Here is a 27,343-nt window from a genome sequence, read left to right as displayed (position 1 = left end):
TTTTTACCTTGAGGAAGTTTCTTGACCCCTGTGCTTCAGCTTTCCCTTCTATAAAATGGAGGTAATAATAGTATGCATCACAAAGACTTTTTATGAGGGTTAAATGATTTCATATACATGAAGTATCTATAACAGTGCCTGGTTCATAATAAATATTCTTTAAGGATTTATATTATAACTAACTTACATCTGCTTTCTTAAGTGAGATTGAGCTGTGGTTTTCCTTTTCATGCTATTTATCAGGTTTGGGGCTAGGATTATGACAGCATAGCAAAATGATTTGGGAAACTCCCATTTTTCTCTTTGCTCTGGCATAACTGGAATAGATGGAAATTACCTGTTATAGAATTTACCTATAAAACCATTTGGGTAGATAGCCTTTTTTATTGGTAGATCAGAGTATATACCCTTTTATAGATATGGTGTTTGTTCTAATCTATGGAAGCCTGAGTATGTGAGTAGAAGAGCTTCTATTTAATACAGTATTTTCAATGTGGGGCAAAATGTTTAGCTTGAGTTTCCCTGGTGACCTGGTATGGTAGAAAGAAGACTGGTTCTAATTCTGGCCCAGTGACAAGCTTAATGATCTAGGTTGAGTCACATAGTCTCTCAAATTCCCAGATTCTTTTTTTTGTAAAATGAAAGGGCTATTGTCCCTGAATGTCAGCTTAAAGGTAATATTAGCCCATATTTTCATTTGTCTGTCGTGAAATGACTTAGCATTTGTGAGTATAAAATTGTCAGCTGTCTTTTTCTTGGGTAGGTCTGTCCATTCTTAAATCATACCCTACCTTATTTTTGTTGGTATTTTACTATTTTATATAATACTATGTATTATAAACTCTGAGATCCTTTGAGCAAGATAATGCCTCATTTAAAAATTTTCTGGTTAAATTTAGCTTTAAGAAGAAGTATAGCACAATTATTAAACAAATCTTCAAGAAGGAAAATAAGGTAAGAACTAAGAAATTATATTAACTTGCTGGTTACCTTACATCTATGGTGATTTAAAAAAAAAAAAAATCCCATGGGATGCTTTTGAAATGTTCTGTATTAACATGATCTAGGTGTTAGGAAATCATTAAGTGGTCTAGTTTTCTTTAATTAACCTTAAGAAGCTGATAGAATATGACTAAATCATTTTCTTTTATTTTTATTAATTTCAGGTATACAATATAATGATTCAGCAATTCTGTACATTAGTTCTCATAGTGTTAAATGTCTTCTTGATCCCCTTTCTCTGTTTTATCCATCCTCCCATTCACCATCCCTCTGGCAACCACCCAGTTGTTCTTTGTATTTAAGACTGTTTGCTTGTCTCTTTTTTCCTTTGTTCATTGTTTCTTAAATTCCGCATACGAGTATATTTTTTTAAAAGTGTGATTTATAAAGGACTGAGAAGATTTCCTCTTTCAAGAGTGGAGATCTAAGCATATGTATCTAAGTCTAGATAGCTCATCTCCAGCTTCTCTCAGTTACTTCAGTATAGATGTAAAATCATTATATGAATCCATTAAATAAAATTTGTGTTGTACCCTACGTTACTACCTCTTAAAGTTTATTTTTATTAGCCCATCTGCTAAAATATTATAAAAATAATTCATAAATTTATACAATTTTTCTGACACTGAATATGTAAAAAATTCATAAAATTAAATTTTAGTGATTTATAGTTGACTTACAATAAAATAAAAAATAATGCTATTTCAGTGATATAAATGGGAAAATCCAAAATTGGGAAAAACCCAGGCAATGTGTACTGCTTCTCAAGTCTGTATTCAATGCTCTCCACCTATACTCTACTCACTTCTATTGTCTTCTCATCCTTGGGCTCTATATCAGACACCGACGTGGATACTAAGGAGCTCACAGGAATAAAGGGAGAAGGCAGCAAAATCAGCTGGCCTCTTTTAACAAGCAGAAGCTATAACACTGGTATTTGTATCAGTCTGCAAACACTTCCCTCTTCACTTAAGCAAAGCATTACATCACCCTTTCTTTCTTCCATGCGTGTACATTTCCTCCCTGCACTCAGTGGTGCTGGATAAAGAGCAAGCAGGGAATAAGAAGACACGATGCAGGGGCCTGGCTTCTCTCTAAGCCTTCCTTGTGATCATTGGCAGTACATTCAGATGTTATAAACTGTTTTTAAAAAAAAGGAACAGCAATTAATCTTAAATGCCTCTGTTTGCTCTAAGGAAATATGTGAGAAGAAAAAGAAGATACAAATTCGAACTTCTTGAGAAAAATTTTTTTAAACAAGGATACAAATTATCCAGTGCCACTTTTATACCCATTTTTCTAAATTCTACAAAGTTCTAAAATAAGCAAAAATTAATATTATAAAATGTTGTCTGTTACAGCATTTAACTTCAGAGAGGTCAGATTTATGATTTAGTAGAGTTACTCTTTATGTGCCTGTATATAATTTACACTAATAAACACAATACATCCATGCCATTTTATAAGACTTTGGTCTGTGTGCATAGTGGACAAAGCCTTAGTCGATATTGGGGCCTGGGTTTTAATCCCAAAGTTTGAGAAAGCTTCCTTAATATATTCTGTTTGCTCCTAGACATTTTGCGTATAATTTAATCCTTTACAGTAGTCAAAGTAGGTGTCACTCTCATCTTATAGATGATCAAATGAAGGTTCCAAAAGATTAGTGACTTTCCTAGTGGCACAGAGCAATAAGTTAGAGTCAGGCTTTGAACCCAGCTTTGGTGGTTTTAGTGTTATAGTTAAAATTGTAAGATATATAAAAGCTTATAGAATGGTGGTTATTCCAATAATTTGGCTGCCTCTATTTAAACCAGAGATTTTTCCTTACTACCTATTCCTTTTCTAGCTTGCAATTGGTAAGTAAGTATAACATTGTAACTAACATACACAACATCGTGATCCAGTGGAAAATAGAAACTACTAAGTTATATTCTATAAATATCTTCTGGTTGAAACTACCATAGGGAAGTGGAATTTTTGTCTTTTATTTTTATTATGAGCAAACTTACTTTGAGTCTTAGTTTTTCTGCATTTATAAGTAAGTTATTCAAATTATATTTATATATATATATATATATATATTCAAATTACATTTAAGTAATAGTTTGTGGAATCATTACGTAATAAACTGCTTTAAGCAAATAGTTTATATAGGCCAATTCTCAATATTATACCATAGTGGAGAGTAGCATTGGGACAGATAATCCCACAGATAATTCTGGCATGTGAAATGATGTGTTGTTGATGTCTAGTGGTATGTTCTTAAGTGGCTAGGCATAGCCAGGCGTGTTGCAGGTCTGATTAGTCAATAAGACTGAGAACCCAGGAAAATGAAAGTATAATAGGGTCAGAATTGCCTTGTATGCTGGTAGGTAGATCCTGGCATACTGATGGGGCCCCTTCCTGAGTGAGTGGTGAAACAGGCAGTGAGCACAGGGCAGTGGGCTTCTCTCTCCCTGACAGATTTCACCGTCAGGGCTGCTGCATTGACCACTGAGCCTCATGCGTAGCCTTGTCAGGAACTGGGGTCGTATCCCGGTGCATATCCTTTGTGCTGCTTGATTGCTGCTTTGGTGGTAAACTAAAATGAGAGCAACTTTAAAATAAGCCCTAGGTGTCATTGTCACCAATTTTTGAGCCCAGCTTTTATTTGGCCTGGTTCATTTAAAAAGTCAAACCTATAAAAAGAAAAAACAGAGTAAAATGGTGGTTTCCAGGGGGATAAGGGGTGGGGGGAGGATAAGATGGATGGTGTTTAATGGTACAAACGTGTAACGTGTAATAAAAAAGCCAAAGAGATCTGATGGGCAGTATAATGAATATGGACAATAATATTATACTGTAATGATATACAAATATTGATTGCTTCCATCGCAATCATATTACAATATATAAAGGTATTAAAGTAACACACTGTACACCTTAAATTTACGGAGTGCAGCACATCAAATTTATAAAAAAAAAAAAAGAAAGAAAGAAAAGATTTTCCTGCCCAGCTCCACTGCTTTGGCTGATACTGTAGCTGGTACCCTACAGTGAGAGAAAGCAGCGGTAGGATCTTGTTGAGACTTTAGCTGTGATTAAAACTTTTGCTTAGTAGTAGGTTCAGGTATCTGATTCCCATGCTATTTGATAATTTAAAAACTGGGAAGATATTTGTTATTTAGTCTGTATCATGGACCTAAGTCATCCAACTCAGTTCTTATTTTGGTTTTTCCACTTAAAAGATTTTTGTGCTTGGGTAAGTCACTGGTACTAAGCTAAATGTTTATTTGTCTGTTTAAAAAACCAAGCTTACCCTATCACATAGGCTATTGAGAAGACCAAACTAGGTTATATGTTACGTTTAAAAGAACCACACACTTTATAAATTAGATGCACTTGTGTAAATGTGAAAATGATAGTATAGATTTATTCAACATGACCCTACACAAATATTTCCATCTCCATGAAGTATTATAGATCTTCCTAAATGGGAGTATCTTTCCCATCCTGTGCAAAGGGAGATTTAGGTTGAATTATTTTTTTCACCCTTTTGATTTATTTCTGGTGAAAGGAATATTCATTCCTAACTTGCAAACTCCATAATTGGAAGAACCATGTTTGACGGTATACTTCTTCACGACTAGTACATAGAACAGTGTCTGGTGTTCAAATGAATTTATGTAGTAGGTATTCAGTAAACGTGTATTGAATGAATAATAGCTAGCTCTTATCAATTCATTTTTTTCATTATTAGATAAGCACATGTATTAAGCAGATGGATGGTTAGATCTGAAGTTGAAAAACTTGTAAGAAAATATTTGAACTGTATCTGTTCAGAATTCTTAGCCCTAAAAGATAGTGAAATATGGTTCAACTTTTTTTTTCATTTCATGAGATCTCTTTCATTTTTTAGATGTTTAGGATTGAGATGAGAAATTGTTTCCTCAGAGAAATAACAAATGTCTTCTTAAAACTCAACCAAAAAAAAAAAAAACCACTAAATAAGCTATTTGGAGAGTTAGTGGTCTCCATTTGTTGAATTTCACTGGACGCGGAGCAGTAAACATATGCCTTGTAAGAAACAAGATAATATTGTGATAAAGAGAGACTAAGTGGACCGGTGTGCAGTCAGCCCAAATGCATACGAAAAATGTCACTGGCTTGTGCTTAGTCGAGGAGTGGTCCATGTTGGGCAACCTTTTTAGAAGAAATGACCCTTGAGCCAAGACTTGGGCCTTGTTTACTGCATGTTCCCAGAGTAACTAGTGAAATGGGTTGGTAAACAGGGTAACTTTCTTTTTAATGAATTTGGTGGATCTTTTAGGTTGTATAGACACCATTTTAGCCAAAAGATGGGAACTTAGGGGCACCTGGGTGGCACAGCGGTTAAGTGTCTGCCTTCGGCTCAGGGCGTGATCCCGGCGTTATGGGATCGAGCCCCACATCAGGCTCCTCCGCTATGAGCCTGCTTCTTCCTCTCCCACTCCCCCTGCTTGTGTTCCCTCTCTCGCTGGCTGTCTCTATCTCTGTCAAATAAATAAATAAAATCTTTAAAAAAAAAAAGAAGATGGGAACTTAGAGCAGAAAGGAAAGAAACTTTTGTTGAACTTTGGATCTTCTGCTATTCGTGACGAAGAGGTGATTGTAATAGAGTTAGATATATGGTGATAGGAAGGATTTGCTTCAGTCCCATTGGTCCTTTTCTTCTCTGTTGACAAGATTCTTACTATGTATAATAAGAATTGATTACAGTCACTTCTTCTGCCGTACATGATGATGTATTTTCATGAGAGGAGGGCTGTAAAAATTTAACTCATTAAATAGACTTTTAAATACTTAAAAGGAAACCTTTTATTTCAAAATAATTTTAGACTTAAAGAAAAGTGGCATAAAAAGTAGATTCCCCTACCATGTGCATAACTTTTTCCTGAACCATTTGGAAATAAGTGGAAGATATAGTTCTTTGCTGTAAAGGGGCATGTATCTGCAACCTACTCTTAAATGCTTGTTATGAGCTGAATTGTGTCTCTCCCAAATTCATGTGTAGCTCATAATGTGACTGTATTTGGAGAAATGGTCTTTCGAGAGGTAATTAAGGTTAAATGAGGTCATCAGAGTGGGCCCTAATCCAGTATGACTGGTGTCCTTATAAGAAGAGGAGATCAGGACACAGACACACGCAGAGGGAAGAGCCTGTGAAGACAGGGGAAGAATACGGCCAGTGTCAAGCCAAGAAGAGAGGCTTCAGAAAAAACTAACCCTGCTGCCATCTTAATTTCAGACCTCTAGCCTCCAGAATTGTGCAAAAATAAATTTCTGTTGTTTAACCTCCTAGTCTATGGTACATTGTTACAGCAGCCCTAATCAACTAATACAACTTGTAGAGGATGGCATAACAGTAACTTTTTAACACATTGCATAAGAAGTGTCTTTAAGAACAATCCTGTGCCTTGCATAAACAATCTGGATTAGTGTTAGAAGTTTGAGCCTGTTTACTTTTTCTTTGTTTGTAAAAAATATATATATATATAAACCTGGAATGGGTGTGAGATGGGGCATGATAGTAACTCAGTAAGAATGCCATTCTGTTGCTTAGCAGCAGACAAGAAAACCAAGTGTGTTTTTTAAAAGTTGGAGTTATAAATGGAACACCTGCATCCAGTTTTGATTGCCTCACTTCAAGAATGATAGAGCATAAATTGAAAGAATCTGAAGAAGTGAAAAAACTGATTATAGGTATTGTGGGGGACTAGTGTATGACAGTAATCCGCAAGTATGGTTCGGCAGCTGTTTACTTGGCCTACCAGGGCAGGGACGACAGTTTCAAGGACCCCGCTGCCTTCATCTTCACCAACCAGAAGACAACAGAAGCAGTCGATCTTTACTTCTGTTGAATATCAGCACTCTCCTCATATTTTCTTTTTTCTGTGCCGGTTTATTTGGCAGAGAGGAGATACACAAGTAAAAATGCATCCCACCCTGCGCCTCAGCTGTCCCGCAAAAGATACAGGAACTGTCTTTTGAAAACAGAATGATTTGATTTAATGCCATGAATTTGCTTTCTGACACAGAGATAATGGTGGTCTCCGTACTGCATTCTTACTTGATTTAAAGAACACATTATTTTATACTGCTAAGTAGAAGCAGGGATGGCCTTTCCTTTAATGGAGTCAGTGCAGCTAACAGACTCAAATGAACGGGATGGCCATTCGCTTAACAGAGCCAGTGTGGATAACTGAGACCAAGAGGAGAAACGGATACAGGAAGAACCTACATTGGTCACCTAAATTGACTAATGCAGGCGGTCATTGGCTAACTGCCACTTAAATACAGTCCACTTCAGACAGATTAATTTGGTTAGATAACATGTAAAGCGAAGGATATTAGTAGTTACTTTGTTCTTAAACAAAATTTTTTAAAGATTTTATTTATTTGAGAGAACGAGCGAGTGAGAAAGAGAGAGCCTGAGTGAAGGTGCAGGGCAGAGGAAGAGGGACAAGCAGACTCCCCGCTGAGCAGGGAGCCCGACACAGGGCTGGATCCCAGGACCCCAAGGTCACAACCCAAGCCAAAGGCAGATGCTTAACCAACTGAGCCACCCAGGTACCCCTATTCTTAAACAGAATTAAGAGTTTTAATAACTTTTAATATATATAACTTACTATCATATACTAAAAGTTAACAACTTTTAAAGTCTTCAATATATGTCTCCAGGCAAGAATATACTTCTTTTTATCCTGACAGGCTTTATAGAAGTTCCAGTGGGGGGGCGCCTGGGGGGTGCAGTCGTTAAGCATCTGCCTTCAGCTCAGGGCATGATCCCGGCGTTCTGGGATCGAGCCCCACATCAGGCTCCTCGGCTGGGAGCCTGCTTCTTCCTCTCCCACTCCCCCTGCTTGTGTTCCTTCTCTCGCTGGCTGTCTCTGTCAAATAAATAAATAAAATCTTTAAAAAAAAAAAAAGTTCCAGTGGGAATATGAGGCTTTTGGTCTGGTTGAGTATATATGGCTGTGGTTCGTTCAGGGTCAAGGTTCATTTAGGGCCAAGAAGCCTGACTTGTCAGTGCAGTGAGGCAGGATGTGGCGCAGTGTCATCTCTTGGGGATCAGACTCGTTACCGTCCACCAGTAAGTCAGGTGTAAGAAGTCTACCTGGCTAGGACATCATTCGCTGGACGTAGCTGACGAGCACATTCTCTCACTGTTGACATATCACAAGGGAAACCAAATTATAGTTATAAGACTTATTTGGTGAGAGCCATTCTCTTAGACTGAGAACACTGAGAGTTAGTTATGTGACTTAAATGATGAAAGGCACCAGCACAGAACAGGTGGACACTTCCAGCTTAGCAGGAAAGAAGATAGATAAAGTCTTTGGACTAATGCACTCTCTTTAAATGAACAATGTCAACCAGCATATGCCTCAGGCTCCTCTTACATGCTTCTTTGACAGTCCAACCCTCACCCCTCTGATTGAAACATTCTTTTTTTGTATAATCAGTAAGGTTACTGTCAAGTCCAGCTTGTGTGGAAACTGCCGTGACTTTGTGACTACAGATCTCTGCCGTCATCCGTTATGGGTTGATATGGAAGTTGGTCAGTTTAGTGATCAGTGAGCAAGGCTGTATTCAACTGTATGATTATAGAAGAGATCCACTACAGTGGTACAGATAGCTTCCGGATGAGGCTCCAGGGCGGGGCCAGCGTGTGTGATGTAGTCTGATTCTGTTCTGTCACACACTTGGGCTTTGGGAATTTAACAAATTATTTGAACCGTATTCTGATATTCAGTTGGGATTATGTATCATTGTATAACCTATACCATATTGTATATTTAAACTGTATAAAAGAGAACAATTTGTAGTAGACGGTTCATAGCAAATCTCTGTAAAGTAATTGAATTTAAATATTCTAGAATGATGGTTGTTTCTACATATAGTTAGTTGCAAGTGCTTTAAACAGGTCTCAAAATAACTTATTTTTTTTTAAAGATTTTATTTATTTATTTATTTATTTATTTATTTATTATTTACTTACTTATTTATTTATTTATCAGAGAGAAAGAGAGCATAGGCAGGGTGAGCGGCAGGTAGAGGGAGGAGCAGGCTCCCCACTGAGCAAGAAGCCTAATGTAGAACTTGATCTTAGGACCCTGGGATTATGACCTGAGCTGAAAAAGACACTTAACGACTGAGCCACCCAGGCGTCCCACAAAATACTTCTTTTGTTCTATATTCCCCTTCCTCAAATTTATTGAGATTGGAACACTGGGACAAAAAAAAAAAAATTAGAGGAAGATTCATACATATATGTGTATTTTTTTTTTCTTAAGTAATCTCAATGCCCAGTGTGGGGCTTGAACTCATTACCCAGAGATTAAGGGTCACATGCTCTTCCAACTGAACCAGTCAGGTGCCCCCATACATATATGTGTATTTTAAATTCTGCTAATTGATTGTGTTCTTTGGTGATATTTGTTACGCAAATTTATGAATTTTCACATAGTGAATATACTTCTATAAAATCCCATCTCTTTAGTTGTAGCTATTATTCTGATGTGTTTGAAATATAATGATCAGTGAAAGTACATTTGTTTGTGATCAGGTGATGTCAATAGTCTCTATATTTCTATATTTTAGCTGATATATGTCTGTAATATATAAACTTATAATGTTCCTTTAGAATGTTTTCTAGGAATCATTTTTTAAAGTAGAGAATACTGATTTGGAATCCTACCGTCCTGTATTAAGAATGTTATATTTAAGGGTTGCATTCTTTATTAAAGATAAGCAACAATTAATTTTAAGTGAGCAATAAAGTTTATGAACTAGTTATAACAACTATAAACCTGTATTAATATAAAATGGTGAACATGGTACTGCACGCATTGGCTAAACAATGTCTCACTGTATTATAAAATGTATATGGTATGCATAACTATAACTCTAAACCATAAATCTGGACTGTCTAAAACTTATATGTGAGTATAATAAACATCAGTTATCATCTTACTAAGTATTTTTGCTTAGCACTTTAGAAGTCTGGAGAATGGAAGGTTATGTAGTTTATGGGTAGCATTTCTTAAAAAAACTGTGAATGTGAAAATTTGAATTTCCTTCTTTGACCTCTTAATAAATTTCCTTATAACAGGCAGAGGCATTCATAGTAATTCTCCGTAACGTATAGTTATCCACTGGATTTTGAAGCTGTTGAACAGGGTTAGTAGGTAGATTTTAGGTAGAATGCAAAAGGATTCTTTCTTTAGGAGCATATATTCTACTACCAGATGCCAGCATTCACCTACGGGAGTATTTTGATAATTCTATAGGAGAAATTAACATGGATCCAGTCACTCCTTAGTGAATTCCTTTCCATGGTGATTTAAATAGGGTTGGGCCTTTGTTTAAAAGTTACAGACTCAATTGAAAATGAATCTGCTGTCTTGCATTATTAAAGCTGATAACTATTTAAATTGTATTTTAATTTTATAGAGCTACTCTTGTGCTTCTATTGAATTTTACTAACTAACCAGCAGAATTTGTGGACTTGGGGATTTAATAGCTATCTTAATTCTTAAATAAGAGGTTCATACAATTTTTTACTTTTTATTTCTGAGTTTCTTTTTCATAGCACATTTGATAATGTAGCTTTAATCTGTCCATTTGTGTGTTCCAGACATTTAGAAGTGCTGCAAGTACTCATTATGGTAGAATTGTTTTCTTAAGTAGGGGTGGTCAGACTTTTTCCTGAAGGCCCAGATAGTAAATACCTTAGGCCTTGTAGGCCCTATGATCTCTGTCACAACTACTTAGCCCTGCTGTTGTAGTGTAGAAACAGCCATAGACAATACATAAACAGTTGGGTGTGCCTTTGTTCCAATAAAACATTATTTACAAAAGTAGGCAGTAGGCTAGATTTGGCCTGTGGGCAGTAGTTTATCAACGCCTGCTCTGAATCATGGAGTCTGTGGTCTCCCCCAAATCAGGCCCTTTTTTATCTGGAAACGAAGAGTTCATTTCTCTTTAGTTTCTCCTCTTTCAGCATCACTAGCAGTACTTTAATTCTGAATACTAACAATACAGAGAAAGAGTATCCTAAAGATATTCTAGGAGGAAATTGGTTAATTGCACTTAGATTGCAAACTTATTGTCTTCTCTAAACCTGGGTATTCCCAGAGTATCTGGCTTCTCATGAGCTCTGCTTGAGAAAGTCATGAAACTGCAAACTTGCACTTGTTCACCTCAGTGCTACCTGTCAGCCGTTTTGTATATCTCTATTTGACTCCTAGTTGCATTCCTCACAGCATCTTTCCCAAGGTCATCCTTGTTTCCCGTAGCCATCACCTCCAACCCCTTGTATGGCAGTCTTAGCATTTCATCTCCCATCTCTTATTTAGCAAAGTTGTGTGATAGCATTCAACATGAATCTCTTTTTTTATTATTATTATGTTAGTCACCATACAGTACATCACTAGTTTTTGATCTAGTGTTCCACGATTCATTATTTGCATTTAATACCCAGTGCTCATTACAACATGTGCCCTCCTTAATACCCATCACTGGGCTACCCCATTTTCCCAACCCCCTCCCCTCTGAAACCCTCAGATTGTTTCCCAGAGTCCATAGTCTCTCTTGGTTTGTCTTCCCCTCTGATTTCGCCCCTTCAGTTTTCCCTAATGTCCTCCATGCTATTCCTTGTGTTCCACATATGAGTGAAACCATATGATAATTGTCTTTCTCTGTTTGATTTATTTCACTTAGCATAATCCCCTCCAGTTCCATCCATGTCAATGCAAATGATGGGTGTTCATCCTTTCTGATGGCTGTATGTATGAACACATCTTCTTTATCCATTCATCTGTTGAAGGGCATCTCGGCTCCTTCCACAGTTTGGCTGTTGTGGACATTGCTGCTGTGAACATTGGGATGCGTATGCCCCTTCTTTTCACTACATCTGTATCTTTGGGGTAAATACCCAGTAGTGCAATTGCTGGGTCATAGGGTAATTCTATTTTTAACTTTTTGAGAATCCTCCATACTATTTTCCAAAGTGGCTGTACCAACTTGCATTCCCACCAACAGTGTAAGAGCGTTCTCCTTTCTCCACATCCTCTCCAACATTTGTTGTTTCCTGCCTTGTCAATTTTTGCCATTCTAACTGGTGTAAGGTGGTATCTCAGTGTGGTTTTGATTTGAATTTCTGCGATGGCTAAGATTTTGAACATTTTGCATGTGTCTGTTAGCCATTCGTATGTCTTCTTTGGAGAGGTGTCTGTTCATGTCTTCTGCCTATTTTTTGACTTGTTTTTCGGGTGTTGAGTTTGAGAAGTTCTTTGTAGATTTTGTATACCAGCCCTTTATCTGTAATGTCATTTGCAAATATCTTCTCCCATTCTGTGGGTTGCCTCTTAGTTTTGTTGACTGTTTCCTTTGCTGTGCAGAAGCTTTTTGTCTTGATGAAGTCCCAAAAGTTCACTTTTGCTTTTGTTTCCCTTGCCTTTGGAGACGTGTCCTGAAGGAAGTTGCTGTGGCCTATGTCAAAGAGGTTACTGCCTATGTTCTCCTCTAGGATTTTTGTGGATTCCTGTCTCACATTGAGGTCTTTCATCCATTTAGAGTTTATCTTTGTGTTTGGTGTAAGAGAATGGTCGAGTTTCATTCTTCTGTATATAGCTGTCCAATTTTCCCAGCACCATTTATTGAAAAGGCTGTCTTTTTTCCATTGGATATTTTTTCCTGATTTTTCGAAGATTAGTTGGCCATAGAGTTGAGGGTCCATTTCTGGAGACTCTGTTCTATTCCATTGATCTATGTGTCTGTTTTTGTGCCACTACCATGCTGTCTTGGTGATCACAGCTTTGTAATATAGTTTAATCCGGCAGTGTGATGCTCCCAGCTTTGTTTTTCTTTTTCAACATTTCCTTGGCAATTTGGTGTCTTTTCTGGTTCCGTACAAATTTTAGGATTGTTTGTTCCAGCTCTTTGAAAAATGATGATGATATTTTGAAAGTGTAGATTGCTCTGGGCAGCATAGACATTTTAACAATGTTATTCTTCCAATCCATGAGCATGGAATGTTTTTCCATCTTTTTGTGTCTTCAATTTCTTTCATAAGTGTTCTATAGTTTCTAGAGTATAGATCCTTTACCTCTTTGATTAGGTTTATTCCTAGGTATCTTATAGCTTTTAGTGCTATTGTGAATGGAATCGATTGCCTAATTTCTCATTCTACAGTTACATTATTAGTGTATAGAAAAGCAACCGATTCCTGTGCATTGAGTTTGTATCCTGCCACATTGCTGAATCGCTGTATGAGTTCTGGTAATTTGGTGGTGTAGTCTTTTGGGTTTTCCACATAAAGTATCATGTCATCTGCGAAGAGAGAGAGAGTTTGACTACTTCTTTGCCAGTTTGAATACCTTTTATTTCTTTTTGTTGTCTGATTGCTGATGCTAGGACTTCCAGTAGTATGTTGAACAGTAGTGGCAAGAGTGGGCATCCTTGTCGTGTTCCTGATCTTTTTCCCCATTGAGAATGATGTTCACTTTGGGCTTTTCATAAATGGTTTTATGAAATTGAGGAATGTTCTCTTTATCCCTACACTCTGAAGAATTTCAATCAGGAAACAGTGCTGTATTTTGTCAAATACTTTTTCTGCATCAGTTGAGAGGATCATATGGTTCTTGTTTTTTCTTTTATTAATGTGGTCTATCACATTGATTGATGTGCGAATGTTGAACCACCCTTGCATCCCAGGAATAAATCCCACCTAGTCTGTGATGGATAATCCTTTTAATGTACTTTTGGATCCTCTTGGCTAGGATTTTGGTGAGTATTTTGGCATCCATATTCATCAGGGATATTGGTCTGTAATTCTTCTTTTTGGTGGGATCTTTGCCTTTGGGATTAAGGTAATACTGGCCTCTTAGAATGAGTTTAGAAGTTTTCCTTCCATTTCTATTTTTTGAAACAGCTTCAGAAAAATAGGTATTATTTCTTCTTTAAATGTTTGGTAGAATTCCCCTGGGAATCCATCAGGCCCTGGCTTTATTTACTGGCATATAGTTGCTGATAATAATTTCTAATAATTATTTCTATTTCCTTGGTGTTAGTCGTGACCTATTCCCTTTCATTCACAATTTTATTAATTTGGGTCCTTTCTCTTCTCTTTTGGATAAGTCTGGCCAGTGGTTTATTGATCTTATTAATTCTTTCAAAGAACCAGCTTCTGGTTTCATTGATATGCTGTACTGTTTTTCTGATTCCTATTTCATTGATCTCTGCTCTAATCTTTATTATTTCTCTTCTCCTACTTAGTTTAGGTTTTATTTGCTGTTCTTTTTCAGTTCCTTTAGGTGTAAGGTTAGCTTGTGTGTTTGGAATTTTTCTACTTTTTTGAGTGAGACTTAGATGGCTATGTATTTTCCCCTTAACGACTGCCTCTGCAGTATCCCATAGGTTTTGAACTGATGTGTTTTCGTTCTCATTGGTTTCCATGAATTGTTTAAGTTCTTCTTTAATTTCCTGGTTGACCCAAACATTCTTTAGCAGGATGGTCTTTAGCTTTCAAGTGTTTGAATTCTTTCCAAATTTTTCCTTGTGATTGAGTTCCAGTTTCAAAGTGCTGTGGTCTGAAAATATGCAGGGAATACTCTCAGTCTTTTGGTATCAGTTGAGACCTCATTTGTGACTCAGTATATGGTCTATTCTTGAGAAATTTCCTTGTGCATTTGAGAAGAATGAGTATTCTGTTGTTTTAGGGTGGAATGTTGTGTATATATCTATGAAGTCCATCTGGTCCAATGTATCATTCAAAGCTCTTGTTTCTTTGTTGATCTTCTGCTTAGATGATCTGTCTATTGCTGAGAGTGGAATGTTGAAGTCTCCTACTAGTAAAATATTATTATCAATATGATTCTTTATTTTGGTTAACAGTGGGCTTATGTAGTTGGCTGGTTCCATGTTGGGGGCATAGATATTTACAATTGTTAGATCTTTTTGTTGGATAGGCCCTTTAAGAATGATATAATGTCCCTTTGTATCTCTTATTACAGTCTGTAGCTTAAAATCTGATTTGTCTGATATGAGAATTGCTATCCCAGCTTTCTTTTGCAGTCCGTTGGTATGAAAAATGGTTCTCCATCCCCTCACTTTCAGTCTGGATGTATCTTCATGTTCAAAATGAATCTCTTGTAGACAACATATGGATGGGTCATGTCTTTTTATCCGACCTGCAGCCCTGTGCTGTATCATGGGAGCATTTAGGCCATTCACGTTGAGAGTGACTGTTGAAAGATATGATTTTAGTGCCACCATGTTGCCTTGAAGTCCCTGTTTCTATAGATTGTCTCTGTAAATTCCTGGTCTATATTACTCTTGGGGTCTTTCTTCTTTTATAGAAAGCCCCCTTGATATTTTTTGCAGGGCTGCCTTGGTTGGTCACATATTCTTTCAGTTTCTGCCAGTCCTGGAAGCTCCTTGTCTCTCCATCCATTCTGAATGACAGCCTTGCTGGGTAAAGTATCCTTGGCTGCATGTTCTTCTCATTTAGTACCCTGAATATGTCTTGCCAGCCCTTTCTGGCTTGCCAGGTCTCTGTGGACAGGTCTGACGTTATTCTGATGCTCCTCCCTCTGTATGTAAGAAATCTCTTCCCCTTGCCGTTTTCTAGATTGTTTCCTTAGATCTACGATTTGTGAGTTGTACAGTTATATGTCTTGGTGTCTGTCTGTTCTCATTGATCTTGGGAACAGTTCTCTCTGCCTCTTGGACATGAATGCTTTTTCCTTCCCCAGATTAGAGAAGTTCTCAGCCACGATTTGCTCAAATATATCTTCTAGTCCTCTCTCTCTCTCTCCACTCTCTCAGGGATCCCAGTAATTCAGACACTGGAACATTTCATGGCATCATTAATCTCAGTCTGATCTCTTGGGCTTTTAGGTGTTTATCCCAGGCCTCCTCGGCTTCCTTCTTTTCTATCATCTTATCTTCTAGCTCACTGATTCGTTCTTCTGCCTCGTTTATCCTGGTTGTCAGAGTATCCAGTTTAGACTGCATCTCATTCATAGCATTTTTAAGTTTGGCCTGATTAGATCTCATTTCTTCCCTTAGAGATTCTATATTGTTGCTAATATTTTTCTCAAGCCTAGATATCGACTTCATAATTGCTACTCTGAAGTCTGTCTCTGACATCTTGCTTATATCCATATCCATTAGGTCTGTGGTAGAGGCCATAGTCTCTGATTTTTTTCTTTGTTGGGGGTTCTTCCTCTTGAGGGGTGGTTGAGGGAATGTACAGAGTCCAAAGTATTAACCATGACCCAAGCAAGATGCACCCATTGTATAGGGACCCTAGGGTTGCCGTCCTCTTGTTCTTCCAGCCTGTCTTCTGGGGAAGGGGCCTGAAGCACTATTACTCATGCAACCCTGCTTGGGTGGAGTCGCCCTGCCCCCTGTTGGGGCGGGGGGTGCTCAGTGGAAATCGGTTTTTTGAGCTTTTGCTCTCTGGCAACTTTCCACGTCTATTCTGCTCTTCACTGAGCTCTCCAGGACACAGTCTCCGTTTCTGTCTCCACTGCTAAAAACCCACAGCCTCCCCAGCGGTGTGCCCCACAGCAACTCTCCCAGAGGTTGATCCCAGGTCCGGGGCGTGTCTCTGCCCTTTGCACTTCTAAAACCAAGAGCTGCCCTGATTTGCGTACGTGCACTCGCAGCTCCTGGATCCTGTCTAGGGGCTGCACTAAAGTCCTTTACCCGCTGTTACTGGTCTGCAAGTCTGTGCCGGTCCCCAGCGCCGGACACTTTTGTGCTCCCGTCTTGTATCACCTTCGCAGCACCAGATTATGTTGGCTCTCTCCCCCTTCTGTTTATCTTCTGAAATCTACCTGTAGAATCACGGCTCTGTCCTTCATACCTAACTACCGCCAGAGATTTTCTGCTTGTAGAGATATATGTTCTTACATCTCAGGCTGATTTCGTGGGTGTTCAGAATGGTTTGGTAGATACCCAGCTAAATTCAGAGGACCGGTTGAAATTGGGTCCCCTACTCCTCCGCCATCTTGCCTCTCCCTCTGAAAGACTGACATGAATCTCTTTTATTCTTGTTCCTTCTTTAAGGCGGGAATGAAAATAATAGTTCTCTCTACTATTAAATGAATTTTTAATTGGCAATTTAATGTGCAGACTGTGTAAGTTATTGTAGAATATTTGCATGAATGTACAGTATGCCATGAATTCCTCTTCTGTGGCTTGAAATTCCTCCAGAATGCATCTACCATTACATAAAATGTTTTCTAGATATATAATTATGAGAATTTTAATTCAAAAGTGTGTTGTCTGTGCCTCAAAGTTACAATCTTTAAGCTGGATGGTAAGCAATAGGTACAGCTCCTCTGAGGAGCAGTCCAGACAGGTTAATACGGTGTTCTTGGCAATAATTTTTTTGTCTTACTCTTAATTAGAAGAACTGCTTTAACAGGAATTCATCTCAGACTTTACCAAGAGAATCTTATTGTCCCAACGTGGGAGTAGTCAGAGCTAGGTGACTGGTAGATGGCTATCTAAGCCACCCCAGGGATTGGATGGAAATCTTAGAGAAAGGAGGAATTTGGGCCTGGGCACATATACCAAAAAGTATATAGTGACCCAGTATCAGCTGGACCTCATGGAAAGAACTGAGCCAAGCCTCTCCTGGTTCTGCAGTATCCCCAGGACTGCTGCCGAGCAAGCCCGCCGTACTTTCAGTAGAAGTCCTGGTTCTCGATGGGGGCAGTCTGCAAGACCATTGGCCAGGGAAGAATAAAAATAGTGAGGTCAGGGAATGGGAGTTCAAAGAAGTAAATGAAAGCATCTTTTAAAATGGAACAAGAAATTATGGAACACACACTGAAACAGCAAGGACAAGTAGTTGTGGAAAAGAACTAGTTAGAAATCTAGGAAATAAACGGTAGTTACTGTAATAAAAAATTGGTTAAAATCTACATTGGACACAATTGCTAAATTAGAAGAAGAGTTTTGAGGAATGCACTTAAACTTGTAAAAACTTTGAATATCAGGCACCGTGCATCACACACACACACACACACACACACACACACATACACACCCCTCAGTTAATCCTCACAGTAATCCTATTCATTGATGTAATAAATACATATTGTGTCTACTCCATGTGCCAGTTACTATATTATTTATTTATTGCTGTACATAGATTACCTCCAAACTGAGTGATTTAAAGTAGCTGACATTCATAATGTCACATAGCTTCTGTAGATCAGGAATCCGGGAGCTGTTTGGCTGGATAGTTTTGGCCCTGGGTCTAAACAAGGTTGCAGTCATCTCAGAGCTTGACTGCAGCTGGAGGACCAGCTTCCAAGCTTACACACGTGGCCATCAGCAGAATTCTTTGTTAGCCATTGGCCAAAGGCCTCTGTTACTCTCTGCGGGGGCTTCTCCGTAGGCTTTCTGAGTGTCCTTATGACATGGGAGCTGGCTTTTCCTGAGTGAACAGCAGGGGAGGGTGGAACCAAGGGGAACCATAGCCCTTTTATAACTATGTTAAAGTTCTCCAAAGAAACAGAAATTAGAGAGAGAGAGAGTGTGTGTGTGTGTTGTGTATGTAGCTTTATTCTAAGGAACTAGCTCACATAATTATGCAGGCTGGCAAGTCAGAAGGCCCACAGGGTGGGTCAGCAAGCTGGAGACCCAGGAGAGTCAGTAGCGTAGTTCAGTCCAGATCCAATGGCCTGAAAACCAGGAGAGCTGATGTGCCAGTCTGAAGGGTAGCAAATTTGAGACCCAGGAAGAGTTGATGTTTCAGTGTTGTTTTGAAGTCAGGAATAAGCTGATGCCCCAGGCTGAAGACCACCAGGCAGGAAGAATTCTCGTAACTTGGAGGAGAGTCAGCCTTTTGTTTTATTAAGATCTTTGATGATGGATGAGGCCCATCCACGTTAGGGAGTTAACTGCTTTCAGTCTACTGATTTGAATATTAATCTCATCCAAAACCATCCTGTCAGAAACACCCAGAATAATGTTTGACCAAACATCTGGGTACCCTGTGGCGCAGTCAAGTTGACACGTAAATTAACCATCACAATAACGTAACATACCATCACTTCTGCTATGTTCGTTTTTTGGAAGTAAGTCAGGAAGTCCAGCCCCCTCTTAAAGGAGAAGAACTGTCTCTGGAAGGAAGAAGTATAGAATAGTTTATGGACATATTTTTTAACTACTGTAGGCACTGGTCTTGGGAGATTCCAATGTTCATTAGTAGGAGTTCTAGAAGAAAAAAAGGGGGGGGACAAATGATAGAGAAATAATACTTGAAGAGAAAATTGTTAAGAATCTTTGTCTTTCATAATGAAAGATGCAAGTCTTTGAATCAGATGTTCACTCAGGAAACCAAACAGTTAAATGAAAATAAATCTTTATATACATCGTGATGAAACTGCAGAATATGAGATGAAGGGATAAGAGCTACTAGAGAGAAAAGACATATTACCTACAGAGGAAGACAATTAGACTGCCAGTAGACTTTTTATCAAAATAATGGTGGTTAATAGGTAATGGAGTAACGCTTTCAAAGTGATGAAAGAAAGTAACCGTCATCCTAAAATTTTAAGCCTGGCTAAATTTTCATTCAAGATTAAGGGAAAATATAAAGACTAAATAAGGTATTTAACTTTCTGTGACTCACGTTCCTTATCTATAAATAAATGGGAATAGGAGTGCCTGGGTGGCTCAGTCCCTTAAGCATCTGACTTTGGCTCAGGTCATGATCTCAGGGTCCTGGGATCAAGCCCTGCATTGGGATCCCTGCTCAGCGGGGAGTCTGCTTGTCCCTCTTCCTCTGCCCCTTCCCCGCTTGTGCTTGCTCTCTCTCTCTCTTTTTCTCACAAATAAATGAAATCTTTATAAGTAAATAGGAATAACAATATCTTAAATAGGAATAATAATATCTACCTTATAGGTTATTATCCGATGTGTTTACTGTTATATCCCAAGTGTCTATAAAGTGCCTAACACAGAGTAGACATTCAATAAATATTTATTAAATGAGTAAATGAGTGTGTAGGGCTGTTGTGAGGACTAAATGTATAAACAATAGGCTTGTTGTGAGGATTAATATGTAATTTATAGCAGTACCTGACATGTTAATAACTACTGTATAAATGTGTGTTAAGATTTTACCGCTCACACTCACTATAAGAACTATTAAAAATATTCAACAAGAAGAAAAATTCAGTGAGAAGGTATCAGATATAATCAACAGTTATGACACAGGAATTGATAAAATGCCAATAAAACCAGTCGACCTATGGGGTCGACTATGGGCAGTTATTTTTCAAAAATATAGTTCTATATGTTTTTCAATGAGTATAGTACTATATTTTTCAATAAATATGGTACTCTACATGCATTTTCTCTTCCTTGTGGTTTTCTTAATAACATTTTCTTATATCTAGCTTGCTTTATTGTAAAAACACAGTATGTAGTACAGCATACAAAGTATGTGTTTAACTGACTATTTATGTTTTTGGTAAGGCTTCTAGTTAACTGTAGGCTAGTAGTAGTTAAGTATTGAGGGAGTCAAAAATTATATTCATGGAATTTTGACTGTGCAGAAGTCAGCACCCCTAACTCTGATATTCTTCAAGGATCAGCTATAATGACCATGGGGGAAGAAAGAAAGAAAAACTAATCTTTCTGTATTACTTTTAAAAAGGTAAACTAAAATCTTTAAGGTGATTCAAAAATTGATATGAAAGAGCAAAGGACCAGGAGTTAAGAGTTTTGAAGAATGAGGAAAAGGTGTTTGCCTTATCCCCTTTGTAAACTTATTGTAAAGTATAATAATTAAGACTGAAGTGTTGGTGCAGGGAGAGGCAAGTAGACAAGAGGAACAAAGTGATCCAGAAATAGACTCATGTATGTATGTATATATACATGGAAACTTGAAACAAAGCAGAAGGCACCACAAGTGGGTAAATAAGGTAGAATCTTCAATAAGTTGAACCAGGAAAAGTGGTTATTCTTTTTTTTTTTTTTTAAAGATTTTATTTATTTATTTGACAGAGATAGAGACAGCCAGCGAGAGAGAGAACACAAGCAGGGGAAGTGGGAGAGGAAGAAGCAGGCTCATAGCATAGGAGCCTGATGTGGGGCTCGATCCCATAATGCCGGGATCACGCCCTGAGCCGAAGGCAGACGCTTAACCGCTGTGCCACCCAGGCGCCCCGGAAAAGTGTTTATTCTTAAGGAAAAAAATGAAATTTGATATCCTGCCATGTGTGAAAATCCATTACAGTTGGGTTAAAAACCTAAGTGTAAAGAAAAACTTTAATGCGGTCATTTAAAAAGAAAAGAATATTCTTCCTTGGATAAAGAGGGACTTTTTAGAAAAGACAACAGAATACAAACCTAAACGAAAAAGATCGATATGACTGTATTAAAATTACAAATTTCATGTCTCAGAAGCTTCTATAAACAAAGCAGAAGACAAGTCTCACATTTAGAGACGATATTTGTAATGGATATAGCTGACAAAGATGGTATCCAGCATAGAAAAAATTCCTGCAAGTCAAAAAGGAAAAAACAACCTAATGAAAAAAAGCAGCAAAGGATATGATTAAATAACTTATGGAGCAGGAAATATGAGTAGCCCATAAACATATAAAAAGATTTTCAACCTCACTAGTAATCATAGTACACCATTCCATGCTCATCAGAGAGCAGAAGTTAGAAAGGATGAAAACACTATATGTTGGCAAAGATGTGGGGACCCAGCACTCGGCATTGCTAGTGGAAGTGTTAATTGATGCAGGTACTCAGGAAAGCTGTTTTGCAAAATCTAATATAATCAAAGCATACTAAAAATCTAGAAATTCTTCCTCTGGTATGTGCTCTAAAGAAATACTATAATATGTACAAGGAAGCACATATAAGAATGGTTATTTTAACATTCTTTGTTATGGTAAAACTTATAAACAAACTACTCATCAAGTGAGAGTGTACGTTGTAATATATTTGCATAAGGAACAGTATACAACAGTTAAAAAGTCAGTGAACTAAAGCTGCATCAACATGAACAAATTCCTCGCAAACACTTTTGAGGAAGATGCAAAAGTAAATGCGTATTTATGTAACATCCTTTATATAGAAACCATGTAGAACAGTATTCTGTTTATGGATCCATAATGTATAATAAAATTATGTAATTTTCAAGCCTGTTTTTAAAACCAAGTCATGATAAACGTTACCTCTAAGGGCATATGTGAATGGTTGGAGGGATTCAAAATAGAGAAGAGGAAACAAAGAAAGCAAAATGCTAAGATCTGATAAATCCGAGTTGCAGCTACATGGGTATTCATTATACTGGATTCTATACTTGTCTGTATACTCGATATTTACCATTGTACATAGTTTAAAAATAAGTTACCAGCAGGTTACTTAAATGAAGTGTGTGTATTTCTTTTTATGACTTCTAATCCACAAAAATATGTGGATTTCTCTCTAAAAATTCTCCAATATGTTCTGGATCTTGCTCATGGGAAAATCTTATCAAACAACCTTGTCATAAGGAACTGCTATTTTAATAAAACAAACCTAATGTCATTTTCCCATCTTGTTAGTAGGTTAAAATAGCTAAGTTTTATAGAGAATCTGAAAATTAACTAATCTTCATACATCTCTTCTAATGCCAACATTCTTAGAGCTACATGGGGTTGTCTTATAATTGTGATAAGTGGTGTTGAAACTTAAACATAAAATCATAAAATCAATGTAAACTCTTTTTTTTTTTGCTTGAATTCAAAGAAATACCCAACAATGAAACAATTAGTCTTAAGTCTAGTTTTGTTCTGGGCCTATTATTTTATTTTTGCCTTATCTAAGTTTATTTTACCTGAAATAGTTAATTATTTTCTCAATGAGAATCTTATGCGGGTTTGAACTCATGTTTTGTATTGTCATTGACACATTCTTCATCCTTTCCCCGATGGACACTTTTCAGTTTCTGAACACTTGGAACAGATTAAACAGAGGTGGTCTGGTCTCATTGTCATTTCATTAGATAGGATTGCGTTAAAATGTTTAGAAAGAAATTTTGCCGCATAAGTTTGAGTGGTTTTTCCCCTTAATTTATGGAATTAAAAAAAATTAATTTCTAGTGAAATTTGAATGCTTTGCATTATTCGTTGCTTATAATGTTTCGTGGCAGACATTTCATCAAAGGGAGTCAGGACTAAGTCCCGTGATTATGTAGCAGTCCAGCATACCTTTGGGTTTCTTTAGTGGTGAGACCGTTATTGCTCAGAATAGATGGGCTTAAATGGCAGGAACATGACTAGAAAGTGCATATTATATATGTTCCAGTCAGCATGTTGCTAGTGACAGGTGCTCAATGGTTGTTGGTATCGTTGTCAGCACAGAGAATCCTTTGACATTAAAGTCACCAGCTCGATCCTGATTTTGGGTGACTCTATTGGCAGCTCCATCAGGCGGCAGCTGATCAGTGAATGTCAGAGCTGCCGCTGTTCTTTAGAGTGTCACCAGCCTTCTCTGGGTTTTGGCTTTTTTTTTTTTTTTTTTTTTTTTTTTTTTTTTTTTTTTTTGCGGGAGGGGCTGTTTAGCTTGTCTTACTGTTCAGTCTTAACCAGCCTTTCAAACTCCTTACCTTTGGGAGATGAGCTGAGAGGTCACAGGGCACATAGGTATCGGTAGGGCAGGCCAAACCGCATACGAGGGGGCGACTCACGTGGAAGCTAGTACTGATTACCTTGACTTCAAGCCAATCAATGGTGGGAGCACCTGGGGACTCATTATATGGCATTTGTGGTATCTGGAACCTGCGTTTTGAGCTCTATTTCAGGGAAAGCAGTGACAGCCTCTAATGTCTAATTGACCTCTTCTCTTTGTTTCACTTTCTTTCACTTTCCATATTTGCCGCCAATGTGATCCCCGATGGCAGCAAACAGCGCTGCTCAGCATTTTGAACTTCTGTTCAGAGCTTCAGCACCTCAGTTTGGGCAGTTGTGTAATGGTAAGTGTTCGAACATTCTTTCTACTGGATTGCCTGTTCTCTTTTTCTTCCCGTGGGCGAATTTTATCCTGACCCGCCCACTCCACACTCACCTGCAGCTTTTGAGATTTATGGTGAACTACTGTGTCGCCCTCTTTCAAACATTTTTCTTAAATTGGAGAGTATGTCTTTGAAACGTCGACATTATTTATGAGAGCAAGGAAAGAAGTGTGTGTGGTAAAAAGAGTTTGGTTCTGCGTCAAGCCAGATGTAATTTCAGACAAGCTATTTACCTCTCTGGAGTCCTTTACAAAGTAAGATCAGTCATACCCAAATGCCAGTAGTGCAGTAAGTGTGTCACAAAGCTAATTTTAGTTTTTAAGTTCTGCAGTTATTTCCTGGAAATGTTGATGGTTTAGGTAGGTTTGTCTTGTTTTTTTGTTTGTTTTTGTTGTTTTTGGTGTGTGTTTGTTTTATTGTCCTTACTGATTAAGGAAAAAAAGAGATGAGGCTTCAGAGGGGAGGGGGGTGGGGGATTGGGATAGGCTGGTGATGGGTATTAAGCAGGGCACGTATTGCATGGTGCACTGGGTGTTATACGCAACTAATGAATCATGGAACTTTACATCAAAAACCAGGGATGTACTGTATGGTGACTAACATAACATAATAAAAATTATTTAAAAAAAGATAGAAAAAGATGGGCACCCTATGGTAGAACTCAAATTTTTTTGAAATGTTACTGATCCATTAAATCCAAAAGCATAAGGACCGTTGGACTAGATAATCTTTAAAGTCCTTCCAGATTTAAAATTATGATTTTATGTGCCGCTGAAAGATTTCATGAAATGAGTTAAATTTTTTCCATGTGAGTTAAGTGGCTTATGAATAATACCGAGACTCAAGGGACAATCCAAGTCTTGGTATTTGTATGCGCACTCATAGGAAGTGCATCTCCCAGGACAACTGACTGTGGAGCGATCCATCCCTCTTCACTTTCTTACCTTCTCCTTGCAAAACAGATGCAGGAGATTCCAAACCATTCCAATTTTGTGTCCATCCACTTACTAGGAAGACCTGAGTTAGCAAGATGGTTGCAAGATCAGAGGAGTTCTCCTGGGGTCCTAGGCTTGGATTCAACCCAAAAGAAGTCCCCTGTGAAAACCTTTTAGAGTTCAGTGATGGCTTCAGAGATGCCCCAAGATTTGGCCTTGTAGGCTGGAGAGGCCTGTTATGGCCACTTGTTTATCTCCATATCCCCATGTGAAAGCATCATGGTGATTAGGCCTGATTAAACCCCAACTATGGGCTCAGGCTGACGCCGGTCTCTGGAAACAAATCTTGGGAGCCCACTAACTGAGCATTAGGCTTTCCTTACTTTCGGTTAAATTCCTACCTTAGTAAGCCATTTCATGGGCTTCTGTTGGGTCCCTTTGATGACTCTTCTAGATGTACCCGATGACGTTTGATGGCACTGTGTCAACAGATGAGCCACTTACTGCCACTTGGATCTTTGCTTATTGCTAGCCCACCTCTTTAGATTGGTAAGCAGCCTGTTTAATCTTGGCTACAGGTACTTTTTCTGCCTGCTATTTACCTCCCCTAACCGGAGCAACACGCTCTAGAAAAGCAGGCCTCTGACCACAGACACGTTAGATTTGGAATTACGTATGCTTGTCGGTAGAATGAGGTGTATTTTAAGTCAGCATTGTCAAGTTGGCCCTTGGAATATTAGTCCTAAAAGAAATTCAGTTACGGAAAGATGTGTATTGGGGGACAGTGACATAGGGATTCCTGGTCAAAATTCGGAAATGATGCTACTCTGTCTTCTTCCTGGAGTTTTCAGTCGTACGTCCTGCAGCAAAGAAACTGTGTGCCTTTGCATAAGCCAGTGTTTTCCAACTTTACCTGACTCCCGAACCCATTGTTCCCGAACCCATATTACTTCTATTAGTATATGATATACTGTAGAAAATGCTACTTAAGCATGACTTTTCTTAAGTATTAAGATAAATAGGCTATTTTTATTTATTTATTTATTTCATTTTTTTAGAGATTATTTATTTGAGGGAGAGAGAGAGAGAGAGAGAGAGTGCAAGGCTGGGAAAGGCAGAGAGAGAGGGAAAGACAACTTTAGCAGACTCCATGCTTAGCGTGGAGCCCGACATAGGGCTCGATCCCACGACCCTGAGATCACGACCTGAGGCGAAACCAAGAGTCGGATGCTTAATCAACTGTGCCACCGAGGGACCCCAATAGGCTATTTTTAAATTAAAGTATGTAGTTATCAGTAAAATATGTTTGCTATTGATATTTGTTTGCCAGGAGATTAAGTTTTAAGGACTTGACATTGAAGTTCAGAAATACTACTAATATCGCTGATCCCGTTACTAACGTTGTGGCTGGAACATTCCGCACCTGTCATAGAAATACTGTTCGCATTTCACTGCAGGTCCAGGGTTCACCAGCACAGTAACACGGACAGATCTTTGTTGACACTTTAATAATACCATGTTTACTTCGGTTTCTTTTCTGTCAGTTGACCACAGGGCAGGAGGATTCATTTGATTTTAGTTTTGACTACCAAAATAATAGCAGTCAGAATCATGGGTTTTGGAAAGTTTTAAAATTACTTCTTTGTAAAGAAGTTGATTGGCGGCACTAATTTTCAAAGCTACAGGTTTGTATAGTTTGGGTACACTCACTTAAGTAGTTATATTTCCCCCGAATCTGTTTCTCGTGGTCTCCTGCATGGTTCTCCCACACACAGTTCCTGAAGACCAGAACCTTAGAAATCATCACAACTACATCCAAGCCATCAGGCCTTAGTTCTGACTCAAGATACAGCCCAAATCTGTCCATTTCTCCAGTTCCACTGCTGCAGGCTTAATCCATGCCTTTGTCTCTCTACACCAAGCTCGTGCAGGCCTTTTTGCTGGACTTCCTCTCTCTAGTCTTACCCACCATAGACGATCCTCCAGACAGAAACCAGAGGGGTTTTTGTTTTAATGTAGATCATATTTGTTTCAAACCCTCCATTGATTTCATGGCCTGATGGCCTGGCCCCTGCATAATTTCTGCCCTCACCACCTCTCTCCTTACTCCCCTTGGGTCTCCTCACTCCCCTGGAGCCATACCCCGTCCTATTTCTGTTCCTTGAATGCACCAGGTTCATTCCTAGAAATCCCAGCAATCACCACTCCCTCCCTTCTTCCACCGCACCTGACACTCTGAGCACCTGACAGGCTGATCACCCTGTTTTATTATTTTCACGCCACTTATCACTCTCTGAATTTATTTTGCTCATTTGTCTGGACATCTTTCCCCAAAATGTGAACA

The 27,343-nt window shown here is 38.3% G+C and overlaps 1 protein-coding gene across 2 annotated transcripts in view; it reads left to right on the top strand.

Annotated features, from left to right (window-relative positions):
* The window catches only part of FBXL4 (F-box and leucine rich repeat protein 4), an 85,164-nt gene that overhangs the window by 44,438 nt on the left and 13,383 nt on the right, over nt 1-27,343 (top strand). For both annotated transcript variants that reach the window (XM_008705013.2, XM_008705014.2), the window contains one exon: nt 23,954-24,025. In XM_008705013.2, coding sequence (XP_008703235.2) covers nt 23,954-24,025 — 72 coding nt within the window. The remainder of the gene's footprint in view (nt 1-23,953; nt 24,026-27,343) is intronic.

Source organism: Ursus maritimus, unplaced genomic scaffold (genome assembly GCF_017311325.1).
Source record: "Ursus maritimus isolate PB19 unplaced genomic scaffold, ASM1731132v1 scaffold_13, whole genome shotgun sequence".
NCBI lineage: Eukaryota > Metazoa > Chordata > Mammalia > Carnivora > Ursidae > Ursus > Ursus maritimus.
Note: the sequence above shows the minus strand (reverse complement) of the source record. Positions and strands in the feature narration are given on the sequence as shown.